The sequence below is a fragment of the Chelonia mydas genome, chromosome 1, assembly GCF_015237465.2.
Source record: "Chelonia mydas isolate rCheMyd1 chromosome 1, rCheMyd1.pri.v2, whole genome shotgun sequence".
In the NCBI taxonomy this organism is placed as follows: Eukaryota; Metazoa; Chordata; order Testudines; family Cheloniidae; genus Chelonia; species Chelonia mydas.
Genome location: NC_057849.1, coordinates 28,671,424 through 28,690,513, shown reverse-complemented (window position 1 = coordinate 28,690,513; position 19,090 = coordinate 28,671,424). Strand labels below are relative to the sequence as shown.

At 41.7% G+C, this 19,090-nt stretch overlaps 1 protein-coding gene across 3 annotated transcripts in view; it reads left to right on the top strand.

Moving 5' to 3' along the window:
- SESN3 (sestrin 3) overlaps positions 1 to 19,090 on the top strand; it is an 84,886-nt gene that overhangs the window by 30,996 nt on the left and 34,800 nt on the right. Inside the window, exons 1-2 of one of the 3 annotated variants that reach the window (XM_043529215.1) lie at positions 11,754 to 11,814; positions 18,790 to 18,903. In XM_043529215.1, the coding sequence (XP_043385150.1) occupies positions 18,856 to 18,903 (48 nt within the window). In that variant the 5' untranslated portion in view covers positions 11,754 to 11,814; positions 18,790 to 18,855. The other 2 variants (XM_037889745.2, XM_043529220.1) reach the window with 2 other exon arrangements.

The window sequence follows — 19,090 nt, the reverse complement described above, 5'->3', positions numbered from 1 at the left end:
GGGGTGGTGTTTGCAAAGTTGCCTTGTGATTTGGGAGTTGGGTTTGCAACGGGCTTGCCTTGTGAAGAGGAGATTGCCAAGGTTTTTGCATTTCAGAAGTGGTAAACCTACCCAGCCACAAGCAGGTTTGTGGGGCTGCAGTTAGGGAATGAACTGGGACATGTCTTTCCTGGCTGAAGCCTCACACACTGGCCTTTTGCTTATTGGCAGCTGCTAGGTAACGGAAACTTTTTGCTGGCAATGCAGAGGTTGGTAGTAAGTGGACTCTGTTGTATTCAGTATTTTCATTATTGACCTGAATAATGGAGTGAAGAGTATGTTTATAAAATTTGCAGATGATGCCACACAGGGAGGAGTTGCAAGCACTTTGTGGGACAGGATTAGAATTTAAAATGACCTTAACAGATTAGAGAAATGGTCTGAAATCAACAAGATGAAATTCAGTCAAGACCAGTGCAAAGTACTACACTTAAGAAGAAAAAATCAAATGCACAATTACAAAATGGGGAATAACTGGCTAGGCAGTAGTACTGCTGAAAAGGACCTGGAAGTTATAGTGAATCACAAATTGAATGAGTTAACAATACGGTGCATTTGCCAAAAAGGCTAATATTCTGGGGTGTATTAGCAAGAGTGTCATATGTAAGATACGGGAGGTAACTGTCCTGCTCTGCTCGGCACAGGGGAGGCCTCAGCTGGAATAATGTCAAGTTCTAGGCCCCTTGCTTTAGGAAAAATATGGACAAATTGGAGAGAGTCCAGAGGAGAGCAACAAAAATTATAAAGGTTTAGAAAACCTGACATATGAGGAAAGGCTTAAAAAATGTGTGTCGAGGTAGGGGGACTGATAATACTTGTCAAATATGTTAAGGGCTATTATAAAGAGAACGGTGTTCAATTGTTCTCCATGTCACTGAAAGTAGGACAAGAATTCATCTGAAGTAAGGGAGATTTACGTTAGATGTTAGGAAAACCTTTCTGACTATAGGGGTAGTTCAGCTCTGGAATAGGCTTCCAGTGGAGGTTGTGGAATCCCCATCATTTGGAGGTTTTGAGGAACAGGTTAGACAAACATCTGTTAGGAATAGTCTAGATCAGAGATACTCGGATTGAGGCTGGGAAGCTGCAAGTGGCTTTTTAATGTCTCGTGCGCCACCTGTCTGGGTTTTACCTGGACAGTCTGGTTTTTGGCTTCTGTGTCTGGGTGCCATTTAGGGTTGCTGGGTGTCCAGTTTTCAAGGTCCTTGGAAACCCTAAATGGCACTTGAACCAAAAGTCCAGTTACCGAAGGGAGAGGGAGGTGCTGGTCCTTAACCCGTGCCAGCCCCCGTTCAGCTGGGGCCACCTCCTACCTGCAGGCAGGCTCCTTGAGATGATCAGGCGAGCAATGTGGGGGAGAAGGGGAGAGAAGCACGTGACCTTGGCTGGGCCTGGCGGGGGGGAAGAGGCGGGGCGGGGGCAGGGTCGGGGGGGGGGGAAGAGGCGGGGTGGAGGCCTTGTGGGGTTGGTTGCCAGCAATTAGATAGAAGGGTGGCAGTCCTGCCTGCAGTTTTTTGCAGCACATGATAGTAAAACACTTATTTAATTATTAACCAATCAGGATGCTTAACTGTTAATCAGTTGTAGTAGGTAAAATTAATAATACTTGGTCAGAATAACTGTGTGTGTGTGTGTATATATATATGTGTATATATATATATAATATAAAAATAGTAAATGAAACACTGAATTTACACTACTGTGGCTCTCCATCGCTATTTTGGCTCCTGAAGCCTTGAGGCCTGAGTTCACTGATACAGATATACTTGGTCTTGCCTCAGTGCAGGGGTCTGGAGTACATGACCTCTCAAGGTCCCTTCCAGCCCTACATTTCTATGAGTCTGCATTTCTAAATTAGGAAACTTCAGAACTTCATAACATTATCTGCTTTTTTTGTTTTAAGCGTATTATTTTGGGTTCTCTGATGTTTCTGCCTTTTTTCTCATGGCGCCTCTCTCTTCTCCTCTTTTTCTTGTCTTGATTAATAGTTTTCCAGCCAGATATTAAACAAGTGTTACTTGTTATAAAAATGAAACGCTTAGTTGAGAGACTAAATTTTAATATTTTTCTTACAACCAAAAGAAGAGTCTCACTATAAAAGCAAAAGTATCAAACTGTCATGCAAAAGGAAGAAAGGTTTTCCTTTTAATGAACAAGGACTATTTCATAGCTTCAAATAACATAGTAATTACTAAACTTTCTGAAAGCATCAAACAGTTATGACTTAATAAATTGGATGCTTCCAGAACTGCTGCCACAGTCCGAAAGTGCTGATCACTTCAGAAATTTAATCCACCCATGAAGTTATAGTTTGAGTTACAGTTGGGTTTTCCGGTTCTGCAGTTAAATGAATAAGTGACCCTTCCACGGTGTTTCCACACCCTCCCCACAAATAGAATACTGTCACATACACCCAGGAAAACCTCTGCCAGATTCAGAATTATGCTCTCAAATCAAGCTTTAATATACTCTTGCACGTATTCTGTACATTCAGCTTTTGGGCACTTTTTTTTTTGGGGGGGGGCGGTATTTCCCCATAGATATAGTCTGTTTGTTAATCACAAACTGTTACTAAATGACTGCTCATATAACTTTTCTTTCCCTATTTACCATCTTGTTTAAAAGCAATTATACTAGCCTCCTTGGGGGCAAAGTAAGGCATGGTTCTGGCCTTTTCATGGGGAGGTAGGAGCATGGATTGTGGAAAAAAACTGGTAAAACTGAAGGATACCAAATTGCTATGATTTTAAGACCACTTTGATATCAAGTCTAGTCTATTCTTACTGAAAACCAGAAGGTATGATCACAGTCAGAATAAGCAGGTATTGGTGCTGTCAGGATCCAAGAGCAAAGAACTGGGAAACATTTGGAGTGGTCAGCATTTTAAAATTTAGATTAACGTAGCTGCACCATTCAGCTACACCCCCGAGTGTCCTACTTAGGCCAACCCAATCCCTGGCATAGATGTGGCTAGGTCAATGGAAGAATTCTTGTCAATCTAACTACCGCCACTCAAGGATGAGGATTACCTACATCAAAAGACAAATTCATTCATTGATGTAGGAAGAGTCTATACTTTAGCACTACAGTGGCATGGCTGCAGCTTTGACGCTGTAGCGCTTGTAGTCTAGACATAGCCCTAGCATCTGATAGCAAGGATAATAGAAGTGTAGAAGTTAATTCATGCTATTGGGGTTTTAACTGGGGCCAATAATACTAGCTATTCTGTTAGCACTAAAGTATAATTTTTCTCCCCCAAAATGGCAGAGCTGTAGTGTTTGACCTCTTGAGAGTCCAACTGGGCTAAACTTGAGTTAAAATAAACCCACATTGTGACAATATCATGGTGGTGGTAACTTTTTTTAGACTTCAAATGCTACAGTGTTGAGTACATTATAAAATGACTTTAGCTGGCTATAAACTATAAGAAAGGTTAAAATGTCAATGAGGTAAGGGGTTGTGCTGGTAAATAAATAGAGACAGCATGAAAAGATCTGCCCATCAAAAGAAGGATGAAGTGTATCTAGTCACAAACCTCCAGTAATAAATACTAATTGTAGGTGCATACTGCGAATCTGTCAGACAAGAATTTGAGTATGGGAAGCTGTTAAATCTGATAGGATAATGAGGGGTTTTAACTACTGCAGTATGAGCTTGGCTGAATTTCATCACTTGGGCAGGGCTTGGAGGAGCATTTTATAGATACCATATAAGATTTGTTTTTATAGCTGCTTATCTTAGTACTTAGAAGGGATGTATTAAAAGGGGCATGGTCAATTTGATATTAAAAATAAAACTTTTTTTCATAAAGCACCTTTTTAAATAATGTGTGCAAAAATTAATTTAAAAATAAGTGCTTCAGTACTCCCTGTTGGTGTTTACGGGTCTCTTCAGCCAGAAAAAAAACTGTATAAGGGAACACAGTGAAAATGACTGTAGAGTATCGAATGCACAAAGTAAATGAACAGCAAAACTTTATTCTTCCACTCTTCAGTGATGATAATCTTGTCAGTTGTAACTATAATAGTTAACGAAATTTTCAGACACAGTTGACTTTTTTCCTTAGTTGAGTGTCCCATTAAGTAGCAAGAAGGGGTTAATGTAGAGCATGGATGTAGGAGCTCCAGGGGGTTCAGTGATAGCAGTACAGATGGACTTGATGCAATAACTGAACATGACATGGTGAGGAAGTCACTCTGACAAATTTTTAAAAAGGCACATCCTTAAAACTCTGAAAATCTCATCACATACTGAAGGGCAAAGTTTAAAAATACATATGGACTGTAGAATCAGCTTCTTACAGGCTATTTAAGAACACTGCACTAGAAGTACATATAGTTTGGATGCTGTTGGGAAAACCAATAAAATGTGCATGGTTAAGTAAAGAAATACATGGATTTAAGGTTAAAATCGTTCTTAAACTGGAAAACGTCAAACATACCAAGACAACACAGGCAGTGTCAGTTACGGGGGAAAATTGGAAATAGAAAAAAGTTTATGCAAAGAATAGAGGCAGAAACATCAGAGTATACAAAATAATATGCTTGAAATAAGCTAGCAATGCAAGGGGGAAACTAGAGGGTGATGAACTAGTAGAGACTTATATGAATTGTCCATGTCCTATGCAGTAGAGGATTATGGGGAATTTCCTGTTTCAGAGGCACTTCTTATGTTAGATCAGAGTATGGCCTTGACAGAGACTGAACTTTGTGAGGAAGCTACAAAGAAACAGAAACTCAAATGCGGTAAAGTGGTGGCAGGATGGTATTTATCTGGTGTTTTCTGAAGGATATAAAGTGTGAAATAGTGAAGATCAGCAAATTTTGTATATTCTTAAATAGCAGCTATATCTCCTGAAGCTTGGAAAGCTATTAATGAGGTTGCTGATACACAATAGGGCACCTGCTTTACAAACTAATTGGGAACTGAGGAGTTCATAAAATCACAATTCATAAAATCTAACATCTCAAAATGACAGTAGGTGCAGTGCATAAGTTGCATTATGACGCACCACATCGTTTTGTTGTCTTTAAAACTACTGCAAAGTGATTTCCAGTGCACTGAAGACCTTAAAATGTTCTTAATTGATATCACTCGCACCCCCCACCAATGGAGGAAAAATACTTCATATAACTGGTGGTTCGTAAAATTGAGGTTCTATTATATTGTCTTAAAGTGCCAAGGGAGATCCTAGGAATTAGATGGGTAAGCATTACTTAAGTCATAGGCAAATGTATGCATCTTAGAAAGAGGAGTATAACTTGATATGGTCAGACCAATGCAGCTTTTGTGGGGGAGGGGGGACTTTACTAGGTCACCTGTTTGGTTTTTTTCTTTGAAAAACTTACTAAAATTGTAAATAGACACATGTGAGGAACTTTATGAAAGATTTATGAACAAGAAAAAGTGATAGTGGAAAGTGGGGACAGATTAATTGTGGGGTGCTTTGTGGGGAAGAGGGGTCTGTGTTCGGACCAGTGCTATTTAATATATGGATGATTACATTATGGTTGATAGTATGTAGGAAGGGCAGAGGAGTTTGTGGTGGTGATGAGTTGGTGAGCCAGATTTTCTCTTCTGTTTTGGCCTCTTTGCACCAGTTCATGGGGCCCCAGAGCTGGAAGAACTGGCCACTATGGAATACTTTTGGCATAAGGGGGAGATCCTTTGAGCGGTACAAAGCCTCAGAATGATGCTGTGCCTCCTGCGACCCCATCCGCCTTTACTTTGACAGTCTGGTTGATACAATTGTTGGAAATAGTTGCCATATTCCACTGTCTACTCAACACTTGGCATCTGACAGCAGACACCCTCCTTGCTGTAGTTACTAAAAATAAATTTCGAAACTACATGCCAGACAGTCTTTGGATCTATCTTGTTTTGGCAGTGTGCATGCTAGATTTATTAGCAAGCACGAAGGAACCTCTGATCATGTGGTGTAACCTGCAGAATGAAACTATTTTATACCTTACTACATAATGATTAAGTGCTCTAAAACTCTTAAGTACTCTTCCTAAAAAATCCTGCTAGCGATTACCCCTGTTTTATAGAAAGGAAATAACACAAGTACTTTCTGAAGCCCCCCACAGCTAATGTCAGAACTAGGATTAGAACCCCGGAATTCCTCTTTACCAGTTCAATCTCCTTTTAAGAACTCAACAGCTATGTAGTTTTAAAAGTCATATATTAATGTTACTGATGCAGCAGTCTGTTACTTAAAATCTTGCATCATGGAAGCTGTCCTTTGCGTACAGTCTGTAGCATGAATCCTCCCTCCCTGGTCAAAACAATGTGGGGAGAGGGAGATAAGTTACACAGGCTCCCCTTTTAAGGCTGCAGTGAGCCTCTTGAACACACTCAGAATGCTCACCATTGCATGCCTCTCTGAAGGAGGCGGAGCTAATCTTTGATTCCATAGAGCCTGGTTCCAAAGAAAGATGCAGTAGCAAATATTAGTATCATCCAGTGTGTAATTTCACTGTTACGCCAAAGTTATGTACAGTATCAGATCAGCATATATTGGAAGGCCTTGATCATAGTTTTCTATAAGCAGCTATGTTTTTCTGAGGATAAAAAGCCTAGGAAAAGGAAGCTGACCTTGCCAGTCCTAAGCTATTGATATCTTAATGAGCGCTAACTTTGGACGAGCTGGATTTTTGATTGCTGTACCATTTACTCAAAAGTCCAATGTGGGAAGATAAATGTCGGCTGTGCCTCACCTCTGTCTCCATGACACCTATCTTTCTATCGTTCTCTCTTTTTACTGCTGATAATCGACAGCAAGCTGGATGCTTTTGCCGTAAAGGAGGTGTGTGAATAATGCCTGGTTCATAAGTAAGCTAGGAACCCCAAAGGGCTAAGCAATCTAAAGAAACACTTTCAAGAGACATCTCCCCTGGGGTGGGGTGAGAGATACGCAGGTCTCCATATAACGAGACCCTGAGATGGTTGTGGAGTTCAAAATCCAAACCAAAAAGTCATCTATTTCTAACCATATGATGATACTTGGTTTTGTTTTTACCTACTATGCAGCATGGTGCTTATATACCCAATTGCCAGTGACTGAACAGTTTTCTATGGTTATTTGTGTTCAGGATGTTAATGACTACCTGAGCCACCTTGTTTCTCAAATATCCTGGGACTGACACAGCTATAACTACACTGCATACAAAGAACCAAACCGCTTATCTTTCCTTTGTTTATATGAGACACAATTATTCTTCAGTGGGTCTCTTGAAAAGACGTTCACCAAAGATTTTTGTCTTCATGAAGATGAGCTAGGCTGTAAAGTATTTTCTAGGATGCAAATTGATGAGATTAAGAATTTTGAAATCTCCGCTACTGATGTATGGTGCATGACTGCCTGAAATTATATTGGGAAGGCTACAAGATCTTTCCATCCATCATAATACTGGTATAAGTGATAACCTTGGTTTCTAATTAGAGGGATTACAGATGAGCTGGTTAGCAGAAAGTTGTCTCTGCTATTAATAAGATAGTGAAAACTCTTATGCTCCAAAATCCTCTGTTATTCCATCAATTTGAGATTGAAATAGTTCATTGTTTGTAATTAGAGATGGTCAGGAACTGGAATTTTACTTCATGGGAAGTTCTGACACTTCTAAATTTTTTTCATTCGAATTCAGAATGAAATGCTGAAATTTCCTGTAAAACACAAATTCCCAGATTTTTTTTTTTTTTTGGTTTGGGACTATTCAAATATTTCATTTTGTCTTTGATGCTTAATGTTATATTAAATGTATGCATAAACATATTTAATGTGTAGAGTTGAATCAAAATACCATCAAAACAAAATGTTTTGACTTCTTTTCACAGAAAATTTTTGTCAAAATCCACGTATTCCCTCAAGTTTAGATTGAGAAAACTGTATGTATGTATAGTAAACAGACAACAGCTCAGGCTAAAATTATTTGACTAGTTCTCTTTGTAATCTGTCTCCAAATTCTTTTGCGCAGTCTAATACATATTGCCACATTCCTGATGTTGGCAAACAGAATTCAGATTTTTCTGTAACTTTTGCCATGTTAGACTCCAAAGAAACACTGGAAATATCCAGTTTAATGTGAAGCCATTTTGATGACTTACAAACTAGAATTTTAGTAGTTTTATTTCTCAGTTTTGCCTGTAGTTGAAAATCTATTGAAGCAGGATGAATGTTAGTTAAGTAACTAAGCACTTAATAGCAACTAAATACAGCTGTTAATCCTATATTGCAAAAGCTTTTTGGAGGGGAGGAGAGAGCTTTTTAGATGCTTTTTTCTATTTGAAACTCATTCTTTATAGAGTTGCTCGCTTCCATGTAGTTTCTGGGTCCCTCTGCTGGGACTTGGTAACTCACTTTAGGTTGGTAAATTGATCAGCTTGCCAGAATTCAGAATTAAATCATTCTGCTCCAATAGCTTTATTTCTATTGGGTAAACTGCTTTCACTAGGTGTGTTTCAATGGAAGATGCAACATTCATGAACATGTTTATATGTACAGTTAATCCAAGGTTTGTTGTGTACACACGTATGTGTACATGTGCTGTGTCTGGAGTCACATGATTTAGCACTTAGTTTTAATGTGCTTTATACAACTTAACCAGTGTGTCATTTTATCACAGTTTTTTAAGGGGAGCATGTAGATCCTGCCATCCGAAAAATGATGGATCCTCAAAGCTAGTTTATAGTAAAGATGCTGCCCTTCCTTTCACGGGGTATTTCACCAGTCAATTGGTCCTCAGGAGTGTATTGCAATTTCTGTTTGTCTCTCCAGGTCTCCATAAAAGTATTGACCCTGTCCCAGACTCTAAAAACTTATCTCCCATCTTGAGAGAGTTTAAATTGGAATTTTCCTTCTTCTGTCATGGCAAAAGGGCCACTGAGCAGCCTGGTTTTAAGCCACCAGGCACTCAGCTTTCACATCCCCACTCCCTGTTTGGAATACCTCTGCCATGAGAAAGCAAGTGGCAGGAGTGTGGTTGTCACCTAGGTGGTATTACTCTGACCATTTGGAGCACTTTTTATAGGAACTATGCTCATCTTCTAACCCATAGCAACCCTTTAGGAGGCATTAGCCTAGTTATCAATAGAAGCTTGAATTATCACTAATCCTCTAAGCCCGGAGAGCTACCCCGTCCCAATTATCCCTTCTGAAATGAAGATTATCCCAAAATTAGGATTTTAAAATAACTTCAAAACAGAACAAATCAAATACAATTCTAACAGTGGACATAGTAGTTACTTTGGGAAACGTGTTTGTTTTCATTATCAAAAATGTCAATACTTTCTATCTTTCTACTCAATGGTATTTCAGTGCTCCGTTCTCTGAGTTAAATTTGTAAGAAAATACAATAAAACAACTTGCATGTGCTCATCTCCCATTAAACAAATAAAGTATTTACCTCTTCTGTTTTCCACAGGATTAACAAATTTGATTGATAAATATTGTAAATTATCCTGGAACTTTACTGCAATTTACTGGGTGTAAATTGTTGAACTGTCTCCCTACAACTGGCTTTCTCGTGAACAGCTCGGATTATTTCAGAAGGGGTGACAGCATTTCCTCAGCGGTAGATACTTCTCTGCCAAAGTAATGAACATAACTCCTAAATCATCAAACTCTCTTGTTTTAACCTCTTTCCTGAATAATTTGCACTGACATTATTTCTGATCATCTGAAAAATCAATGTAGGTGGGATTTTTTTTTCCAGAAATGTAACAATAATATGAACCTCTAGTGTGTTTACTTCCCTGTGCTGCAATCTGTTGCAAAGATTAGTGTTTAAAGTAATCTCAGAATGGTGCACATATTCATTTACAAAATTACTATATTTCTCAAACTCCTCTCTGATGGCATTGTTGAGGGCATCTAAGACTTGATTCTCAGGTCAACAAAATATTTTGAGTGCAAATCTAATACTGGTGGTGATGGGTAATTGCATACCTTTTGAAATCAATCATGTACCTGTGAGAATAAGAACTAATGCTTTTGGAAGGAAAGTAGTTGAATGGATATGAGCCATTTGATAAACAATAAGTTTTAAGGGGTGCACAAGTATTAGGGGAAGGTATTTATGCTGCTGTTGGAAAGCCTCTTCTCTCATTTTACTTAAGGTAGAAGCAATAATGCAGCTCTGTAGACCAAAGACTGATTGATTGATTTTATTTTTCTCCAAGCATTCAGACTTGGTTGGCATCTGGCAATGAAACTGCTCTACACATTTTGATGTAGAGCATCTGTTTATTTCCAAACTTCATGGTTGTTTGCAAGGCATACAATAGTTCATAGGTATGCAGTTGCATGCAAATCTTCATCTTGCATATATGAACTGATGTAACAGACTAAAACCGTTTTCCCAAGGTTAGTGATTTACGGGGGCTATTAGTTAACTATTATTGAACCAGTAAATCAAAACTTATTCATTCTTATGAAGATTAAGCTGCTAGTGAATTTCAGTCAATGGGATGTACTATTGTAACATGTTTGAGTATAAGCTTTCGTGAGCTACAGCTCACTTCATCGGATGCATTCATTGCCACTGAATGCATCCGATGAAGTGAGCTGGTGCTCACGAAAGCTTATACTCAAATAAATTTGTTAGTCTCTATGGTGCCACAAGTCCTCCTTTTCTTTTTGCGAATACAGACTAACATGGCTTCTACTCTGAAACCTATTATAACATGCTGACACAAAATCCCAGGCACTTTATTGACACTGATAGTAATAGGAGTGCAGATAGTTACAGGAGTGGACGATGACCATGTAGTTCACTCATCTCTTACTGTGTTAGCATTTGGTCGTACCCATCTTGGACTTGATCCAGCTCCTATTAAAATCAGTGGAAAGACTACCATGTAAGTCAGTGGAAGCTGGATTGAGACCCATATGTTTTCTTTAAATCTTAGTTCAATTCTCTTCTTGGGGCGGGGGAAATACACTGCCTGTTATGTTGTAAATAAATTTTGTACAAAGAAACTTGACATTAATTCTTTGGGGGCCTGGCTCTTCCTTAGCTTTAGTTTGTGCCTTATAGGCCTTGTAACCTCTAGTCTCTTCTGAACTGGATACAGCTCAATTAGGTCATCTCTTCCTCAAAGAGTGGAGGCATAGTTTTTCTAGTACAAGTTCTTAAATCACTCTGGTTGCTGTATGTGTGGGTAATAGCTGTTTTCGTAAGAATCTTGCCACTTCCAGAGCATTTCTAATCTTCAAAACCCTTCGCAAACATTATATAATCAAATTCAATGTTGAGGGAAATGTAGTTGAGGACTATCTCTCATGTGCAGCCTTGTCAATCTTATGTCTAGTATCATGCTAGAATTTCCTTTGAGTTCAGTATTTCTCTCTATTCTGACAGTTTGTTTGCTCTGAAGTATTGTGTCAAAAGTTTGAGCACTACTGCCACATGTTCTTGTATAGCTCTGTAAAGTAGTCGAGGTTAGATTTCTGAGTGATTTTTTTAATTTTATTTTTTTATGTCCTGTCACTGGCCAAATTTAGTGCAGTCTGAGAGCAATATAAAGGACTGCTAACTCAATCCAACTGATATGGCATGTTAGCCTCATCTGTTAACGAGTTGTAAAACAGGCAGACAGTCTTTTAAAGATAACTAAGTCACGGCCTTCAGCATCTAATCTTGTAAGATAAAGTAAGTTAATATGTTATCCTTGCTAATTCTAATAAAACCATGTGACGTTTCTTTGCAGGAAAAAAGAATCCGAGTCTCTCAGCCATTAACGAGAGGACCAAGTGCCTTTATACCAGAAAAAGAAGTAAGTTTACAAACTAAAACTACTCTGCATATAGTAGTAACTGCATAACAAAAATATTCAGGGCCAGATTCAGGCATTCTACATCCATTGGGCAGTACCTTAGTCCATGTGGAGTCCCCTTGAGAGTCCAGTGCAGTTATTTGTGGACTAAAGGGCCATTTAGTGTGAGCATCAGAATCTGGCCTTCAGTGAGTAAAAGTCAAAGTTTGCTCCTTATCTTCAGGTAGCACCCATTGACTTGTAGACTAACTTTTCTGTCTTCAGATGCAGACGTGCAACTCCCATTAAATCTGTGGGACCTGCAAACACCTGTAAGCTTTTTTAGGAGAAGGACTCATTTATCATTTACACAATACCTAGCACAGTGGGGCCATACCTTGCTGTAGTCGTTAGGCGGTACTGCAGTATAAATGTTTAGTAATATGAGGAGGATCTGACTTTCAATTTTCACAAAAGTAAAAGTGTGATTAATTTTGTAGTACACAACTATGTCCATAATAAAATTTATAGTTGCAAAGGTGCAAACTCAGATTGGTTCCTGTGATTTAAATGTTTAAGTCTTGATTGCAGATTGCTGCAGTATATATAAAGCTCAGTACAGTATATGTAAAACTTGCATGCATAGTTCTCTCTCTAGGAGTCAGATCTTTACAGGAACACTATTTCCTGAGGGATTGTTTGTGAAAGCAAATTGTAAAGGCAAGTCCTGATTCTTGTTTTCTTAAAAGAGCTAGTAGCTGTTAAAGCCAGGCAATTAGAATAATAAAGGATGTAAAAGTTAAAACAAAATAAAGGAAAGGCAGGGTGTAACAATGCAGCCTCTGGCAGGACACAACTGAGAGTATCAAGTCAGGACAAATTGCTTAGAGCAGGACAGTTACAGCCCAAGGCTGGGCTTCCTTTACCATTAAGGCACACCAAACCAGCCAAACAGAGAGGACTTTGGTCTCATCCCACTGGCTAAGCATAAGTCATACAAGCAATTCCTTAGATGCTCCAGTTTCCCAGTATCACCACCAGTGCCATTCTTTATGGGGACGAATGGTTATGAAAACCAATACCCCTGTAAAAGAGAAAAGGTTGTCTTGATCCCAAAGGACCAAGCCTCAGACCCAGGTTAATATACCAGTCAGGTCTTACCCACAAATCACACTGTTGCTAATCCTTTAGAATCTAAAGGTTTATTTATAAAAGAAAGAGATACAGATGAGAGCTAAAGCTGGTTACAGTGTATCAATTGTACACAGTAATAGCATGGTTCTTAGTTCAGGCTTGTAGCAGTGATGGAATAAGCTACAGGTTCAAATCAAGCCTTTGGAGTACATCCACAGCCATAGGCGCTGACTCTGTGGGTCATCCGGGGCTGGAGCACCCACTGAAAAAAATTAGTGGATTTTTTTTGCCAATCAGCTGATTTAGCATGCGCAGCAGCCCTCATCAGCTCTTTGGCTGGCTGCGGCCAATCAGCTGTTTCCCCTGCTGCTGCTGAAGTTCCTAGCGGGCTCCCACCGCAGGCATGTGTGAGTCCTTTTAATTTTCAGGGCAGAGGGGGCTGGGTTAGGTGGGACAAGCAGCCAGGGCACAGCAGCTCCTGGGCTAGCTGCGGAGGGGTGGGGAAGATGGGGTGGGCAGCCTCTCGGCAGGGGACTGGGGGAAGAGACGGGTGGGCAGCTTCTCGGCTGGCGGAGTATGGGCCCGGGGGGTTTCTCAAGGACCAAGCCAGCTATTCTCAGCTCACCCTGGTGTCTCCCCCAGGACCTGTGCTCTCCTTCCTGCCAGGAGAAACCAGCTGTGGACCCCCTTAGTGCTGGGCACGGGGACAAACCAAAAGACATGGCTCCTTTAATAAAAGTTTGCCCTTGTGAGTCTGATGAGTGAACTTGGTCTGGGGCCAGCAGCTTGCCCCCTCCCCATGCTCCAGCCAGCCAGCTGGGTGCGTCCAGCCACGGCCAAAAGGTGAGAGGGGCCTCACTGCAGCCACAGCCCCAGGTGCAAATGAGTGGCCTCCCCCAGCCTGGACCCTGCCTGTGCCTGGACCTCTCCCATGCAGGCTCTGGGAGCTACCAACCACTACGGTTCTGTCCCGGGGCTTACCGCATCCCTTCCCCTGTGCGTGGGGGGACAGGAGGGGGCAACGCACCACCGTTACTTCTAGTCCAGGGGTGGGCAAACTTTTTGGCCCAAGGGTCACATTAGAGTTGCAAGACTATGCCTTCCCAAACATCCTGGCCCCCACCCCCATCCACCCCCTCCCACTTCCCATCCCCTGACTGCCTCCCTCAAAATCCTCGACCCATCCAACTTCTCTTGCTCCCTTTCCCCTATCCAACTCCTCTTGCTCCCTGTCCCTGGACTGCCTCGACCCCTATCCACACCCCTGTCCCCTAAGCATCCTGTCCCCCCCCCCCCCCTTTCCGAACCTCCACCCCATGCAACTGTCCCCTGACTGCCCCTCCCGCCGGGACCTCCTGCCCCTTATGCAACCCCACCCCACTCCCCGCCCCCTTACCATGCCGCTCAGAGTGGCAGGACTGGCTTATTGGAAAGCCTGGGAGGTGGGCGGGCGCAAGCCGTGCTGCCCGCGCAGTGGCATAGCTGCAGGGGAGGGGGGGCTATCCTCCCCGGCCCGGAGTTCAAGGGCCAGCAGGACAGTCCCACGGTCTGGATGTGGCCCACGGGCCTTAGTTTGCCCACCTCTGTTCTAGCCGCATCCTCCCCGTGGGCTCTTCTCCATGGCCGGCTCTCATGCCTGGGAAAGTAATGCTTGCCCAGCTCAGTGCTGTCTCCCCTTCCCCCACGCCCAGATCAATCCTGCCTGAGGGGCTTTTCCTCCCAGAGAAGAAGTTTATCCCCTCCCTGTGTCAGGAAGGATTGATTTCCTTCCCCTGGATCCATCATCCATTCCCACCCCTCCCCTCCATCCCCCCGCAGCTCCCAGGGAATTCCTTTCGTTGCATTCACCCCCCTGTATCAGCTTCAAGTCAGGAGACACTGCCTTGCTTCACCATGGGACACCTGAGCTCATCTTGCTTCAGGGTGCTGGGCTGCTGAAGTCTGGTAGAGGAAGCAACCCCCCCCCCCCCCGCCTTTGGCCATGGTCCCACCAGGGGTTCCCCTCCCACAAAAGTTGCAGAGTATATGAGGGAGCTGCAGTCTGGGAGACTGGGAGGAGCTGGAGTGGCACAGCAGCCACACAGCAGGATGAATGAATGGGCTATTTCTATGCTGGGCTGTTGAATTAAATTTCTCTCTCTGTCTCAGGGTGGGCAGTTTCTGGGCTGGCTGCAGGGGGTGGGGCTGGGGGGAGACAGAGCTGCTTTGAGTGTGTGGCTGGGAGCGAGCACTAAACAGAGCCACCAGGAGGTGGGGAGCAGAGAGAGAGATGGGGAAAAGGGACACAGGTGGAGAGCAAGAACTGGTAACATCAGGAAGGGGAGATACCAGAGATACACTTTCATTCTAGTTATTGAAAGTATATAAATATGTTGAAAATAGCTTCCCCTCAAAACTGGCAGAGCACGCACAGCACCTCGCCCTTAAGGCAGGAGGGGGCAGAAAGGAGCGAGTGGCAGGTGGGAGGCATTTAGGGGAGGGGGTCGGCAAGAAGGAGGCATTCAGGGGGGTCGAGGGGAATGGGGAAGGAAGAGGTGGAGTGGGGGCAGGGCCTTGGAGAAGGGGCGGAGCCAAGATGGGGCACCCGCTGGCAAAACCAAAAGTCAGCACCTATGCCCACAGCTGGGATGGGTCATTCAGTCCTTTTGTTCAGAGCTTCAGTTTGTAGCAAGGTTCCTCCAGAAGTAAGAAGCAGGACTGAAGACAAAATGGAGGAGCTGCAGCAGCCTTTTATAGTCTCTTGCCATGTGGCTTCTGCTTTCTTTGTTCCAAAGACAAACTAATCTAGCACATGGCATGGAAAAACCTTAGAGTTCTGTCCATAGGCATGTCCCTGCATGCCTTGCTGAGTCACAAGGTGTGTCTGCCTTCTCTCAATAGGTCAGTTGTATAGCTGATGGTCCTTAATGGGCTATCAAGCAGGCTAGGTGGTGCTGACACCAAATTGTCTGGGGTGTCACCCAGAAGCATAGCACAAGTTTGAAATACAAACAGTATAGAGCCAATACTTATAACTATAAATACAAAAATGATACATGCATACAGATAACATAATCATAACCAGCAAATTATAACCTTGTCCTGCACACCTCACACTACAACCTTTGTACAATATTTGCTGCAAATATATAACAGTGGTTACAACAGTGATTTATGTGGTCACAGTCTCCATCAATAGCGTCACACTGGGCTGTAGTGTTTCTTGGAATAGCTCTCCACTCCTAGGCAGAAGGAAAAGAAATTGCAGGATCCCCACCCATTACTCAGGATGGTACAAGTATTGATTATTCACAGAATCCTGTCTGTGGGGATTAGAGAAGAATATTGGAATGAGTCCCTGGCTTGATTTTTATTAGGGAAAGATGTGTGTGTATTAACTATGCTTTGTCTTTTAAAGACTTTTTAATGGTATTGTGTACACTTTAAATCTAGAAAACCCTAAATGGTTTGATGATATGGTTCCTGAGATGATGCTGTTCCCAAGCAGTACACAGTTAAGATCAGCAAAGGCACTTCAAAAGGGAGAGTGCTTCTGACTCATGAGGGGTCTTGGGCTCTGGAATTTGCTCCCCATCCTGTAGTCTGCCAGAACTCAGATTTGTTCATTTCTAGGCACCCTGCAACATCCGTCTTTTTTGTGGGCATTTTGGCTTGTAGGAGCCTGCGCTGCATGTCCAGCAAGTTAGGATCTTTGATGGCCCCCAGTGGGATATGTTTGGTTAGTTTTGCTGTTGTGGGACAGTCCAATAATCAAATGAACCATACTGCAATTTTTAAATTTTGTGCTGAATGTTCCCAATGACATGAGTTGCCTGGCTTGAGATGGGGAATGGATAATAAGTCACAGAATTATTTTCATTGCATATTAATGTGGCTTCCTGGATTAAGTAAGTGGGAATCTGCCCCCTGTTTTAGGGGTAATTTCTAGTCGCTATGTTTAGGGATCATGTCTAATAATGTGTGCCAAAATATGAATTTCCAAGGCTATAATATATTAGACTCATGAGCAATAAGTAGCATTATAAAGACTAAATCTCATGAAATCCTGCTCAAATATTTGAATCTCAAAAAACAAACAAAAAAGAAATCTTAAAACATGCACTGGAAATGGAGAGATGGGGAAGAAGTAAACAAGGATTCAGGTTAAAGTGAGGCTTGCAGAGAAAAAATCAAGGCAAGAAAAAACAGACTGAGTCACTGCTAGTCAAAGTTGCAAAGGGGAGTGAGAGTGAAAAGGCTTCCACTAATATCACACAGGGATCTGAGAAGCTGAACTTAAAAGCAAACCTGTAATGAGAACAATGAAGCTTGGACAACTGGAAAGCAAGAAAAACGCCATAAAGATAGATAAAAAGCAAAAGTGAATATTTTGAATCTGAACATGTAAGTTTTGGGAGAATTGTCTAATGAGCTTACTGTATCAGTTAAAGTCCAGCATGACAGGAAGGGTCCTGGAAGGTCATATAAAAGAAGTTAGGGTATGTCTAAAATGTACAGTGGCACCGCTGTGACTCTTCAGTGTAGACACTAGTAACCTCTCCTGTCAGCATGATAATCCACCTCCCTGAGAGGCAGTAGCTAGGTCGATGGAAGAATTCTTCTGTTGACCTACCACTGTGTACACCAGGGTTAGGTCAATATAGCTGTGTAGCTATACCATTGTAAATTCCTAGTGTAGACCAGGACTTAGTCTTCAGAAAGGAGTGTAATTCTGCAGTTACTACTCCATAAGCTTGGCTTCTATCGCTAAGGAAATAGTGGAACAAATATTCAAACAAATCACTAAACTTTGTGCAAAATTAGAACTATAAACAATAAGCAGTGTTATAAAGACTAAAATTGCTAGGCTGGCTTGACTTTTTGTTTTGGTGATAGTTATCAATGAAGGATGAAGGGAATACACTTGATATAATTGTAATTTAATAAAACATGTTGATACATCTCAAAGCTTGAGAAATTAAATAAAACGGACTTTGGTAAGAGCGATATGGAATAGATTGAAAACAGAAGAAGTGAAGAAAAAGGTAATGACAAGCATGAATCAGAAGGTGTAAGGGTACTGTAAACATTTGGAAGGGCATTTTATTGAATCCATAGATGCTACTAATTTGCAAAGAAGTACAGATACTTGTTAGAGCAGAAGAGTAATACATGTTGGACTAGACACACAAACAGTCAAAAAATACATAGTCGGCCTGGAAAATGCAAGCTGATATATCCAGGGGAAAATTATCCAAAAACACTTATTGTGGACATAAGCTAGGGAAGCAGTAGTGCTCAAACAGAGTGTAGTTCTGTACCTTCTATGCAAGGCACAACAATACATGACAAGTCCTCTCTCTCTACAGAAAAATGTAACTGCACCTGAAATCAGTTTTCTGTTCCGAGTACGTCCTTACAAGAAAGATGCTGACAAGCTGTAGGAAGTGTAGAGAAAACTGGCAAAGATTCTCAGAACTGGAGGAAGAAACATGCAAGGAAAGATTGAGACACATGTGGATAGTTTTCCTAAGAGACTACTAACGGGGACGTACGTCTATAAATAATTGAAGGGTGTAATCACCAAGGAGAAAGAGGAATTATTAGAGTGGACTATAGGGGTATAACAAGGACTAATGGGATAAAATTAAGAGCAGATTTAGGCCTAGTCTCTGACTAAAACTTAGGTCCACCTACTGATATTGCTCAGGAGTGTGAAAAATTCACATGCATCGTTAAGCTGATCTGAGTCTCAAGGTAGACAGCACTAAGTTGACAGAAGCATTCTTCTGTCCACCTATCTGCTGCCTCTTGGAGAAGTGGAATTTACTACAGCTTTTGAAGAACTCTTTCTGTCGCTTGTAATAAGTGTCTACCCTACAGCATTGCAGGTTTGCCACTGTAGCTTTTCTGTGCAGACAGTTAGTCTGAAAAAACAGAAAGTTTCTGATGGTCAGAACAGCCTCCCAGGAAGAATGGTGGAAGGCCCATTGCTTGGTACGAAGCACAAAAAGAGGCATTGCAGGGAACAATTATTCATGGAAAGGTGATGGGACTAGTTAACTAGATGACTGAAAATATTCTCTTCTACCTCTGCCTTCTGATTCTACAAGCCAAAACAAGGAAACCTTGAGGTAAAAAGAGAAGGTGCAGTAACTTGTTCAAGTGTGTATATTTTATTCGT